Genomic DNA, 14,416 nt, shown 5'->3' with positions numbered 1-14,416 from the left:
GTTTGAGAAGTTAACCAAAAAAAAAAAAAAAAGGAAAAAGTCAAAGTGAACGATGTATATAAAAATACAAAAGTGACACCAGCAGCATGCTTCACTTGGGCTGTAAGATAGAGATTTACATTCATGTTACAAATTCCATCTCTCTGATCATTATTGAAATCCCTAAGATGAGAACCTTGAAGTTTGAACAAGGATTGTCCTTGAAATACATGATGCAGTAATGTTGTATTCTTAGTGCCTTGCCGGAGAGACGGCAAAGAAATGGAAGCCAAATCCCTGCCGTAACACGAAGGATTAGAACGAATACCATGATATGACGTGCGGTCCATCTTGTTACTGTTCCTGACAGAGATGTTTACTGCGAGATTATAATAAAGTACATCATCATTGGTCATGTAGAACTCTGTTAATGAAGCATCGATGATACGAAACTTTATAGCTTTAAATGGGAGGATGTTTAGAAAGACGATTAGACATAAAACTCCTCCGATGATGATGATCAAGCAAGAACAACCGCAATATACACCAAAACGATCGTCCCCCATATAAATAAATTGCTGAAGATCCAAAGAGAGAAAACAAACAGAAAGCTCAGATGAGTTGTCTGAGAAAAGATAAAATACTACAACTGGTCTGACACCGAACTTTGAAAAGTCACACAAAAATGTCAAAAACGAATTAGGAAACACACAACTTGAAGAAGGAAAAGAGCTGGAAATTCAGAATCTTGACTGTCCAGCTTCATTTACTTAATTGTTTTTGATACATCCAGGAAGAAGAAACTGAAAGATAGAGATCTCAGAAGACAGCCTAATGATAATCAATAAGTTTGACTATCATTATCGTTATATACATTGCACTTCTTAGTGCGAAACAAGCCTCCATTTCCTGTTTGATTATTTGCAGAAGAATCCAGCAAATGAAGTTGGAATAATTCACATTGAACTATGAAATCTCTTTTGCCGCTCTTTGCACCACCAGCATGCTTCAATTGGGTTGTAAGGTACATAACTACATAAATGTTATAACTTCCATCCCTCTGATCATTATTAAAATTCTTAAGATTAGAACCCCGTAGTTTAACCGGTGACTGTCCTTGAAATAATACAAGAGGAAGTAGTGTTGTATTCTTCGTGCCTTGCCAGAAAGCCGTCAAAGAAACCCAAGGCAAATAATTACCGTAACAGTAAGGATAAATGCGAATATTACGATAAGAAATTCTCTCCAACTTGTTACTGTTCCTGACAGAGATGTTTACAGCGAATTTATAATGAAGAATATCATCGTTGGTTACATAAAACTCCTTTAATGATGCGTCAGTGACATGAAACTTCATATGTTTATATGGGACGACATTTAAGAATACGAATAGACATACAGCTCCTCCACTGATGATCAATATTATGGTGACCAAGCCGGAACAGATTACACATGCTGCCGAACAATTACACCCCATAATATATATATAAAAAGAACTAGAGATCCGAAATCAAAAGAGAGAACGAAAATTTGAAATCCAAAGAGACGTTGTTATTAGCATCAGAAAACCACCACTTAGATTAAGGGTATGCACGAAACCAAAAGTGAAACTAAATTAACAAACCGAAAGTTCTATGAACTTTCTGTCAAATGAGATAATGGTTGGATCTTTTATAGTATTATTGAAAAAGAAATTGGTCAGACACAACACTTTGAAGAGTTAAACAAAAAATAAAAAAAATTAAGATGAATGATGAATATTGTATTAGAAGAGAGAAAAATTCAAACGTTATACAGGCACAAAATAAATCATAATTTGAATGACAGACTGTAAAAACCATAGAGAGAGAAGCAAGACACAGACCAATTTCTTTTTCTTTCCTCAACAAACAGTTTTTGCTACACTTTACAGTTTAATTGTTCAAAGGGCAGGAATCAGGATAACCCAAATGGACGCGCTATCCATATGAACTCTGATGATTTAAGAATGTGTACAATTTCATGATTCAAGTTGTGTAGTTGCAGGAAATCCTACAACGACACTCTTAGTAAAATCTAAAGAACAATCTAGGTAATCATCATAAGAATCATAAGAATTTTTATTAAAATCTTCAACTCCCATATAAAGTTATGAGAAAACCGTAACTTGGAAAGCAAATAATATTTCTCTCTCCTAAATATCTTGTCTAAACTCTCCAAAAGATCTCCCTCTCAATACAAGGTCGTCGCTCGGCTCCTTATATATGAGTTTACATAGTGGATGACCGCTAATAAAGCCCCTAATTTCGGATCTGACGTGCGTCAATGTCGCGTAGACTTTATCATTGACGCACGATTTCTTTACTATTGCACGAGTGTTCACACAATTTACTTGTGATTTGAGTGACTTCATCTGATAAGTCATTCTAGATATGTTATACTCGTTTATATTCGCTTCCTACCCATGGAGATATCTCGCATACATAATAAGTGTGCGGTATTTTGTACCCACATTTTGCCTCTTCTCATATCGTTCTTCTGTTATAGAGAGCGGTATGAGAATCTTCCTTTTGATATTCTGCCGCACCAGTTCATCTCTTCGTATTCTCTTCAGCCGGAAAACTTCCGTGATTTAAGTTTAACCGTCTGCAAATATTGATTTTCCCCCTTTTAACCGGCACGTCTCGAATTAACCGGTTACCTTTCTTCTATATTTAACGGTTGGAATGAGGAGAGACAATTTTTCCTTCCTTTGTTTGATCTTCATCTTCTCTGCAATTTTCATCTTCGTTTTCCTTGCCAATTCTTATCTTCATCTTCCCGAAGTCTTCCTTCTTATATATTGTCCTTCTCTGATTCTATGGGTTCCCATTCAAGGTTCATGTACTCTGTTAACACTGCTATTTTGTTTTTTCGTTCTTTTATATTTCCACTGTCATTGTTGATCTGTCATTGTTGATCTGTCATTGTTGATCTGTCATTGTTCTTCTTATTCCCATACTGGTCATGTTGCAGCAAAAGTTCCTCCTCCACTGGTAGTCTTCGTGTTACAGTTGCAAATCCTAGATCTGTTTTGGGTTCTAAAAATAACGAAGCTCTCAAGAGGAAGCCTTCGCATGAAAAGGTAGTAAGAAATATCTTTTTTTCTTTTAAACAATATTGTTCCCTATGTTTCTTATCTGCATTGTTCTCCGAAGGATACCGAGTGTGAGATTGTTCGCGAGAAGAAGAAAGTTAAGAGGGTTCGCAAAGCTCCCACAGTCAACACTTCTCTTTCCACTCCAGCGCTCGACTATCAACCACATTCTCAACAGCAGGTTCCTTTTGATGATGTTGCTAGTATTCCTGCGAGAGATGTCGTCTTACAAGTAGACGCGAATATTTTCGCGCTTTCGATAGATGTTAACCCTCTTGACGATGATGTTGCCTCAGTTCACTTGGTTGTATCCACACTTCCAAAGGAAACTCTCTCTCTCAAGGAAGCTACCTTGGTTGACAATGCCACTACCTTTTCTTCTGGGAATGTATCCGCGCCAGTGGTGGATAAGACTGTTTCTACTTTGTGAGTGTTCCTTTGTCAGCGAATATTCCTGCATCCACGGAGAATATTATCGTTCTCATTTTAAAGGATATTGCCTCTTCTGCATCTGCTCCTTCTTCTTCTAAGGTTATTTCTCCCTCTTTGGAGTTTTCCTCTGCTGATGAGGATGTCTTGGAGGGAGTAAATTCTGCTACTCAAGCTTTGTCAGATATCGTTACCGCTGCTCACTTATCTATTAATGATCCTGTTAAGGTTAGCATTTGATGCTTTATCCAAGTTTTTATGCGATTCTCCACCAGACAGATCAACTAGGAATGAGATCTTCTTGCATATTGATCCAAGCGTCCATCTTGCTCTCGACCTGTTGGTATATACTATTTTTCTTAGTCTCTTCTATTCGTTCTACTTTATCATATTTTTATTCTTACTAAATTTCTTCTTTAAGAATCTCGTCGCCGCATAGTCCAAGATGAAGGATTTTCTGAATCTTGCAATACCATTCTGGAGATTTCTCACCAGAACACGAAATTAAAGGGGGGTCTTGGTTAATTAGAACGTGAGCTCCAAGATGCAACCCTTAATTGCGAAAATCTTCGCAACAAGAATCAAGAACTTAGAGGTATGTTTACCTCTATCTTGTCAATTACTTAAGAGGAGCTTGTACTTTGTGTGTTTATACTTTCTTTGTCTAACTTATCAATTGTTTAAGAGATGCCTGTATTTATATCTTGAGTATCTTCATGCGTTTGTTAAGACTTAAATCATACGCGTGTTATGGAGAGATTTAATTATCAATATGTTGTTGAAGATGCTCGTGCGAACAATGAGAAATTGCAGAATCAAGTAGATCAATTAGTTAATAATCATTCGTATTCGCTTGATCAGATTGAGAATCTAACAAATGTGAATCTTTGTTTATCTAATCAGAATGAATTTCTGGACTCCCAAGTATCCTATCTCTCTGGAATGTTGTATAGTGATGATTTAAGATATCAAACTTTATCAGATGAGAATCAGGTTTTGGCCGCAGAAAGACGGCCTTTTTTAAAGAAAGAGGCGATGTTTTCACGTCAATATCTTATTCTCCAGAAGGTTTGTGACGATCAAGAAGAATCCCTTCGCGTGCTAAGAAATCAACATAATGAGCATACGAAGAAATTAACATTGGAGATGGATAAGATTATTCAGAGAAAGATAAATGTAACTATAAAAATGAATGTACTTCGAGAAGAATATACACAACTAAAGGGGTCTCACGATATTCTTGTGAAGGATAAGTCTTCTCTTTCTCAAGATGAAAAGAAAATTCGCTCTCGTCTTCAAGGTTTGATCGGTGATGATTTTGATATGGTTATGGAAAATATGAATAGTAGTAGTGTCGCCCTATGTCAATACCCCATCTCTCAAAGGGAAGGTAGTCACATTAAGCCGATTGCCTCAGTTTACTTGCACTTTCTAATTATCCCCATCTTGTGTTTGCGAAATTGTCGCTCCGATAATAATTAGATGTCTCCTTTTTTGCAGAGTCTGAAAGAGCGCACCAGTATACCATCTCCAAATTGAGGCTTGATATGACTAAGGCCAACAAAGAGCGCGGGAAACTTCAGTATTACTCGCCTCTTCTCGAGATAGAGTGAATAGGAGATGTTCGTATCTTGAAAATTTCATGGAAGTTGCCCTAGAGAACACCAAGAAGGCTACTGCGCAAGAAGCTCATATTAAGGCCCAGATTCTCGCAAATCGAGTTTTCCACGATAATTCAATTCCTCCAATAGATGTGAAACCTCTTGATGTGGATGCAGATGAGAAACTTCCTGAGCCTGATAGCGATTACTACTATGTGAGCTATGATGATGAAAGTGGAGAGAATAACGGTGAAGAAACTCTTCTTGAAGAAGATGGGTCTGGTGTTGATCTCCCTAAAGGCCCAAGTTCTGAGATTGGTCCCAATTCTGAGGTTTTTGCTGAAGCGAACATCTCTTCAAATGATGCTTAGCTTATTTGTATCTTCACTTTCTTGTGCGTCTGGATGTATTTTAACTTTTGATATGTATTATTGGCTATGTAGATGTATCTTTTTATCTCTGTTACTCTTACACAAGATTATCTTTAACAAGGAGAATAATACCTTCTTTTTGTTATTCCCATACTTTCCTTTTATTAATCTCCTTGTGAGAGATACCCTTTGTCTTTTCGTTTTGTTTTTATTCCCGTGCGTCAGTCGCTCTTTCTTTATTTCCTGAAAAACAACATTAATTCCGATTTTTTTTTCTCATAAGGTCTTACTGAGCCTCCTTAAGTAAAGGTCTTATTTTGCCTAATATATTATTTTACTATGGTGCGGCGAAATCGCATGTGGTCTTTACATTTTCATGTAATGACCCATGGATCTCTCCTTATCATCTTCTCGTATTATTGCCTCTTCAGGATGTATTGATGCGCAAATACGACAAGCCTTATTACCCCCGTGAGTAAAAAGCCTCATGATATTTGCGTCTTTTGACACAATTCAACCCCTAATGGAGGGTGTCGTCCTTATATTCCCCCTGACTTCCCCTTCAAGGAAGCTTACCGCTACCGGGTTGGGGTGGGCTCTTCGCATACAGTGATGCAACAATCAGTTGTTTTCGCGACATCTTATCCCTCCACCGATATGGCTTATGGTTACAAGACCGCACCCTAAATGGGGTTTCTTTAGGACCGAGTGCATCATAGTCAAGACATGTCAAGAGCGTCCAGGTACGCTCCAGAAGCCCCAGGCACTCTTGACTCAACCGTGTAGCCCGGCCCCATGATCGAGTTTCTGCACTCCTTAGGAGAGACCTTGTCACCTTAATCTTTCGACTAAGGCGCCTCTCCTGGATGGGCTTTGTTTCAGGGTTGGTGTAGCTTTCCCCTGAGTCATGCTAACTAGTTTTCCCCAATTATGACGTGCGTTAGGTCTTATCATTGACTCTTGTTGTATATGCGGACTAGGGTGCACGCCATAATTGGATGCCTAGCCTCCCTAGTTAGAGTCGTTACTTTTGTTTCCTTCTACTTAAGGTATTATTTTTGCCTTTTTCTTGAAGTATTTATCATGTATAAAGAAGAGAAACCTTTAATTTTATTTATGTGCTTTATCAGTACATCTTCGCTGAGTTGTCAAAAAGAAAAACTTCACATCTTCTACTGCATGTATTGTATTTGAGTCGCATGTAATTGTCTTCTTCATATGTGAGGCTACTACCGCATAACTAACGGGTAGTATTTATTCAAATACAATTTGTTCCATGGATGTTCAAGCTTGCGACATGTGCTCTTCCCCTCAGGATCCATCAGCTCATACGTTCCATTTCCGACTATCCTCTTTATTATGTATAGTTCATCCCATCTTTTCTCTAGTTTTTCGTCCCCTCCTTTCTGATAAGACGGTATTTCTCTAAATACTAGCTCTCTTGGTTGGAATTCTCGTTCTTTAACGTGCTTGTTATATTCTCTATCTAGTCTCTTGTGGTAATTCTCCATATGTTGTAGAGAAATTTCTCTACTTTCTTCTAAATCATCAAGCTTTGTTAAGATCAGATATGTGTTTAAATTCTTTTCCCATACTTCTTTTTTCGTTGTAGGTATGATGACTTCAGTTGGTAGCACCGCTTCTACTCCATATGTTAAACGGAATGAAGACTTTCCTGTCGCTTCGCTTCGCGTTGTTCTGTATTCCCATACTGCGTTATGAACTTGTTCGCACCAGCCTTTATTGTGCCCTTCAAGCTTTTTCTTCAGTATATCAACAATTGTTTTGTTAGTTTCCTCAGCATGCCCATTAACCTGCGGATATAAAGGAGTTGATTTTCCGCTTTGTATCTTGAACCCGTTAAGCAACATTTCTATGTTTTCTCCCTCGAATTGCTTTCCATTATCATATATTAATTGTACGGGGATACCAAATATGCAAATGATGTTTTCAAATATGAAAGTGAAGACATCTCGATCTCGAATATGTTGTACTGCTTTCACCTCTACCCACTTTGTAAAGTAGTTTGTTGCAACTATTAGATATCTCCTCTGTCCCATTCTTGGTATGAATATACATACAATGTCTATCCCCCATTTCGCAAATGGTCATAAACTTGTTGTTGAGTTTAGCGCCGCTCCCGGTGCATGTACCTTTTTCCATGACGTTGGCATTCTTCGCATCGCCTTGATACTTCTTTCGTGTCCTCATGCATGTAGGGCCAGTGATACCCTTGTATCTTCGCTCCGTAAGCTAAAGACCTTCCTCCACTATGGTTCCCTGCGTCTCTATAATGTAATGCCTTTAGGATTTACATTCCTTTTTTCCACGTTAAACATCTAAGTAATGGTCCAAGGAATGATTTTCGATAGAGCACGCCTTCTCTCAGCTCATAATTTGTTGCTCGACTTTTTAACTTATATATGTCCAATCTATTCCTTGGGAATTTTCAATTTTCCAAATATAGATGAAGTTGTGTTCTCCAATATGCGTCTTTATCCACATGTTATTCCACCGCTTCATTTACCATCATTACGTCTGCGTCATTTTCTCCTCCTTTTTTGATTGATGGTGAAAAGAGTATTTGTATATTTATATACCTTGCAGTTGGATCTGTTAACATAGAAGAAATGAACGCAAGGGCGTCTGCAAATCGGTTATCTATCCTACCTATGTGTCTCCAACTTATGCTTGGAATTTTTGCTGACAGTTCTTCAACGAGTTTCTTGTACTTCTGTAGAGATGGTTCATTTGTACTATACTCTCCTTCTATTTGACGTATTCCAATTGTGAATCACTTTTTATTCCAGCGTCTTCTATCTTCATTTCAATTGCTAGTTGTAATGCATGTACCACTGCTTCATATTTAGTTTCATTATTGGTGGATGCGAATTCCAACCTAAATGAGTAATCCATTCTTGCTCCTTTTGGTGAAATGAATACTATTCCAATTCCGTTTCCTTCTCCATTAGGTGATCCATCCACTAGTATCTCCCATCTATTCAAGTTACATCTGTGAGCAAGTCTTTAGGATTCCATTGTTCTTCTTCTATGTCCATCATCTCTTCTACGTGTTCATCTTCTTCTAATGGAAATTCTGCCAAGAAATCTGCGATAACTTGTAATTTTGGTGAAGATAATTTTTCATATTTGATCCCAAAGTGGCCTACTTGTGCATTCCTTCTTTCTATTCTTCCTGATCTTTTCGAATTATTCATTACTGATTCAATTGGCACTTTTGTCAAAACTTTAATCTTGTGGGATTGAAAGTAAATGCTGATCTTTTGAGTTGCATAAACTAATGTAAGGATAAGCTTTTCAATCTTTGAGTAATTCTTCTCTGCAGGTAAATGCTGATCTTTTGAGTTGCATAAACTAAGTAAATGTTGATCTTGATCTTCTTCCGCGATTGGTAACTGATTGTACCCTGAATTTCCATCCATTAATGATAATCTTTCGTTTCCTGATGCTGCCTCCACCATTTGTGGTATATCTGGGTGTGGAAAGAAGTCTTTTGGGCATGCTTTATTCAGGTCACAGAAGTCAATGCATATTCGTATTCCTTTATTTTTATTTGGCACTACCACCATGTTTGCTATCCATTCCGGGTATTTTGCCGGTCTGATTATTCCCGCATCCAACATTTTCTGCAACTCCGCTTCTATTTGAGGATGACACGTTGTTGTTATCTTTCTTATCCTTTGCTTAAATGGCCTCGCGTTCTTGTTGATGTCTAGCTTGTGACATGCAACATTGGGCTCTATTCCTGGCATTTCATTCATGCTTCATGCGAAGACATCTTTATATTGTCACAGGAGATTGATTGTTCTTTCTTCTTCTTCTGGTCCATCTTTGTTCCAATCTTTAATATCTTTGGTTCTTCCTCTGTCCTCACGTTTATGTCTTTTTTTGGTTCCGCTGCAGTGAAATTCTCCTTTGGTTCTCCTAATGGTGTGGGTTCTTTTATTTCTGTGTCGGTTCGCCTTCTTTCTATGGGATTTCTCTTGGTATTCCCTTCCCTTCTTGTGCTCTTATCATGTATATTCTTAGTTCTTCTTCCTTCTTTAGTTCTCTTGCTTTTCTCCATCTATCCTTTCGCTTCTTTGCGCGTCCTTCATAGTTTTTTACATCTATTTGACCGCAAATTTTCGCACTCTTAGTATCTCCTATGATCTCGCCTATTCCGCTTGGTATAGGGAATCGCACACACTGGTGGAGAGTTGATGCTACGCCTTTTATCGCATGTACCAACGGTCGTCCCAATAGCATGTTGCATGGTGATTCTACATCGACTACGCACAATGTTACATGTGTTTCTATTTCTCCCAATATTATTCGCATGGTTATCTCACCTTTTGGTTTTGTTATCGTTTTGTTAAAACCATGAATGTTATATGTAAAGCGTGTCATATATGCATCCTTATATCCCATACCTTTGAACGCACGATAGAATAAAATATCTACTGAACTTCTCGTATCTAACAAGGTTCTATCTATCGCCCATTCTTATGATGTTTTCGCTTTTGTACTTCTTTATTTTCGCTCTGCAGTTATTGTAACCACCAAGGGATTTGTTCTCCTTAAGTTTTCCTCCGGGATCTCATCCGCTGCAAATGTTATCTTCCTCTTTTCCCATTCCTTTAAGGGAGACATTGTATTCACCTTTATGATTTTCCTTCCTTCATAATCTCGCTTGTGTATTTTTCCTGTTATTCCCGCATGGAAATATGCATCGGAGATATTCGTTTTAGTTACTGAATTACATTGTATATTTCTGCCTCCTTCTTTCGCTCTAACCATCTTTATTTCTTCTTTTTGTTTGTCTTGTGTTTCAGCACCTGTTTGGTTTATGCCTCTGTTCTTCTGTTGGATCTGCTCTTTGATTTGCTAGAGGTTGTGTTTTCTTTCGCTCATTTGTACAGATAAGACAGTTTCACCTTTGTTTCTTCTTGTTTTTCTTCTGAAAATAAAATCTTCTCTTGACAATAACTGAAAAAAGTATTCTTCAATGAACTGAAAACTATACCAACGAAAAATTGTTTTTTCTGAGATTGAAACTTTAGGTTGAATTTATTAAGTCTGAACTTCTAAAACTCTCTAGAATTCTCAAGAAATTCACCAACAGGGTATATCATTCAGAACTGTTTCTAGCGCCAAAATATAGTTGCAAGAAATCCTACAACCACACCCTTAGTAAAATCTATAGAACAATCTAGATAATCATCATAAGAATCATAAAAACTTTTATTAAAATCTTCAACTCAGATACAAAGTTATGAGAAATCTCTAACTTGGGAAGCAAATAATCTTTCTATCTCCTAAATATCTTGTCTAAGCTCTCTAAAAGATCTCCCTCTCAATACAAGGTAGCTCGGCTCCTTATATTGGAGTTTACATAGTGGATGATTGCTAATAAAATCCTAATTTCGGATCTGACGTGCGTCAATGTCGCGTAGACTTTATCATTGACGCACAATTTCTTTACTATCGCACGATTCTTCACGCTTTACTCATGATTTGAGTGACGTCATCTGATCCGTCATTCTAGATATGTTATACACGTTTATCTTCGCTTGCTACCCATTGATTTATCTCGCATACATAATAGGTGTGCGCTATTTTGTACCCACGCGATGCGTTGGAAAATTTGGTCTTGAATCATACACAATCACCTGACTGCCATTAAAACCATAACCTTTTTTTGCTAAAATTTGGAGAAACATGGACCATTCCAATGATATGTATCCTCACAAACATATATTTTTTTACTGTTAAATCCAATAAAAAAAGATAAATCAAGAATTGAGCTTTGTTTGATGCTGGAATCAACATTCTTCAACGTTGACTACATTGCCGGATTGGCTTGAATATATATATAAATAGAAAACCATTCCCAAGCTCCAACCTTCTTTTTTTCTTTTTTTTTTTCTTTTTTGATGGACCAATCTTCGTTTATTAAAACAATAAAAGCTCCACCCAAATAATTATCTTTTCTTTTTTTTTTCTAATTTTGAAGCAACCAAATAATTATCTGATTTTGGGTAATATTCTCTTTTACATTCAAAGTAACAAAAATGTTTTTATAAATTAGTTAATTATTAAAAAACTTACAAATAAAAACATTTCTTGCTCGATCAATTTTTTTTTTAATAATTACCAACTCTTATAAGTTTATAAGTAAAAATGCCAGCCTAGTTTAATTCGCGCCCCTTGGATTTAATGGCTGAAGCTGACTTTCCTCAACTTTGGTCCATGTTAGCTCGAAGTATATACAGAGCCACTTATTTATTTAATTCAAACCGAAAGGTAGAGAACTCCAAACCCAATCTAATGAAGATTAATAGTAACTGTCATCGTTATCGTAATATACTTTGCACCTCTTGGTTTTAAATAAGCTACCAATTCCTGTTTGATTACTTGAAGAAGAGGAAGAAGAACCTAGCAAATGAAGTCTGAACAATCCACATTCAACTTCCATACCGTTAAAGCCACTCTTCCCACCACCAGCATGCTTTAATTCGGTTTCAACGTAGAGATACACAGAAATGCTATAATTTCCATCCCTTTGATCATAGTTGAAATCCCTAAGACGAGAACCCCGTAATTTGACCAACGTTTGACCCTGAAATACAGGATGAAGTAATGTTGTATTCTTAGTGTTTTGCCAGAAAGACGGCAAAGAGACGGAACCCAAATACTCACCATAACTATAAATTTCAGAGCGAAAATTATCATAGGAAATACGCTCAATTTTGTTACTGTTTCTGACAGAGATGTTAATTGCGAGATTGTAATGAAGTATATCATCATTTGTTAAGTAAAACTCTGTTAATGAAGCATCAATGACATGAAACTTCATGTTTTTATATGGAACGACTTCTAAAAATACAATTAGACATACAATTCCTCCGATAATGAACAGGGAAGAACATATACAAACACTCCAACACTTGCAACCCATATATATATATATATATGTATGATTTTATTTTCTAAAAGATCAAACTGAAATCCGAAGAGATGTTGCTAACTTTAAAATGATGAAATAGTTGGGTGTTATATTTCACAACTTAGATTTAAGCTTATCTTTTATGCACGAAATCAAAAGTTAAATAAAACAAACTGAAAATTTCATATAACATTCTGAGAAATTTGATAATGATTGGATCTTATATATATACAAGGGCTTTCATGCCCGTGCATTGATGCACGGGCTAGTGTCATAATGGATGATGCATTTTAATTTTTTCTACATGCAAGCCTGATGTGATTGTGCCCCATGAAGAGTTTAATTTACATAAGATTCTAAAGCAAGTGGGTTTGATGCTCCTTCTTCAATTCCTTTTACGTCCGCCACGGTTCAACTTTGGTGCTTTATTATTTTTTGTTCTTCTAAAGAGTTTGGGAAACACTCAGTTGGGTTTTTTAACACTTGCTACCTGCAATTGATCATAAATTGATTTAGTTTATTTCGTATGTAATTTCTTTGCATGCCAGGCATATAGATTAATTCGATGACACAAAAGATTACATAAATATCAGTAAACAATTTGGAATCAAGATAACTATGGAATCTCAAAAATTTGCACTTCAAGTTAATGAAGATAGTTATAAACTAAAACTTACGGCATACCGAATTAATAATTGATTAAGCAAAAAAAGATACCATACTTTGAAGATTATTGTCTTTCTTGATGATGTTCTTTTTTACTTGAATATCTTTCTGGAGAACATATTGATGGCTGAAGTATCCCAATAGTATATTTAATCACGTTAGAAATATTATTATCTTGTAAGTTAGCGTAGAAATTTATACTTCACTTGTTCTACCGATATGTAATTTGATTTCTCTTGGCCCTTATTGTTGTAGGTTGTTAATTAAGTGCATCTTGCAAGATTTCTCCTCGCCGATATCTATTGCATACTTACAATTTAAATAATGTGATTGATAAGACATACTAACTTGGTTAACTGTGAAGGAATATTAACTCAACATATGCAATCCACTTTGTTCTTATTTTTCACCGGCTTGTGCAACAACCGTACCCAAACCGAGAGAAATCCGGAAAAAATATTAACAATCCAAAAAGATTTACCACACCCGTCTGGTCTTAAAGGATGTTCAGTATTCCTTTACAGTACAGTTGAATCATTGTCTGGAATGAAAAGTGTTTCAATCCAAACCTTTAAATTTAAAACATCTTACCTTATTACTGGATGTGGAAAGTTTTTATTGCAGCAGCACATATTAATCATCCATCTCCAGCAGCGCGATCTGCATTTTGGACATAAATCGTATTTCCGACCATCTTGAAGAAGTGCTTTTGGATTTCATATTTCAGCTATTTCATAAACCATTCAATACCAACATAAAAGTGGCGTACACATCTAGCATTACAGGGATCACAAACTGGTCACAGAATTCTGACAAAATTTTCTTTTTCTTCATGACAACTACTTTACAAATTTAATAGTTCTTGTGGTCAAATCCCATCTGCGAATGTGAATTGGGCGATATACATACATCAACTCATTGACATAGAAATCCATCGTGAACACACTCCCTTTCTGAAGAGTCGATGAAACAACACTCATCCGACTCAAATATGCACAAATAGGTAGTCCCAAATATTTCTCTTATAGTATATGGATCATTTCATCCTTTATTTTATTTAGGTCTTCTTATTAGAGCAAGTCTTACGGTGGAATCCATCCATCTTCCATCTTCCACACCACCTCATCACTTGGAATTGTGGATGGAAGCGCAAGTGTAATGGTGGAATAGTGAAAACGCTACTAGAATGGCATAAAAAAAATGCTATTAAGAATGACACAAAAAAATGCTATTAAGAATGGCACAAAGTGCTATTAAGAATAGCGTTTTTTTCTCAGCCGTTAGATTTCAGCAACTCATTTTAAAT

At 36.4% G+C, this 14,416-nt stretch overlaps 2 protein-coding genes across 2 annotated transcripts; both read right to left on the bottom strand.

Moving 5' to 3' along the window:
* Positions 1-820: 820 nt before the first annotated feature.
* Positions 821-1,336, bottom strand: LOC113361923 (NDR1/HIN1-like protein 10). The gene has a single exon (XM_026605005.1). The coding sequence runs from the start codon at positions 1,334-1,336 to the stop codon at positions 821-823; it is 516 nt and encodes a 171-aa protein (XP_026460790.1).
* A 10,496-nt stretch (positions 1,337-11,832) lies between these two features.
* Positions 11,833-12,354, bottom strand: LOC113361913 (putative syntaxin-24). Its single transcript, XM_026604998.1, has one exon. It carries the CDS (start codon positions 12,352-12,354, stop codon positions 11,833-11,835), a length of 522 nt encoding a protein of 173 aa, XP_026460783.1.
* Between the last annotated feature and the right edge of the window lie 2,062 nt (positions 12,355-14,416).

Source organism: Papaver somniferum, chromosome 1 (genome assembly GCF_003573695.1).
Source record: "Papaver somniferum cultivar HN1 chromosome 1, ASM357369v1, whole genome shotgun sequence".
Classification (NCBI taxonomy): Eukaryota; Viridiplantae; Streptophyta; class Magnoliopsida; order Ranunculales; family Papaveraceae; genus Papaver; species Papaver somniferum.
The sequence above is the reverse complement of the archived record's forward strand: the minus strand, read 5'-3'. Positions and strand labels throughout refer to the sequence as shown.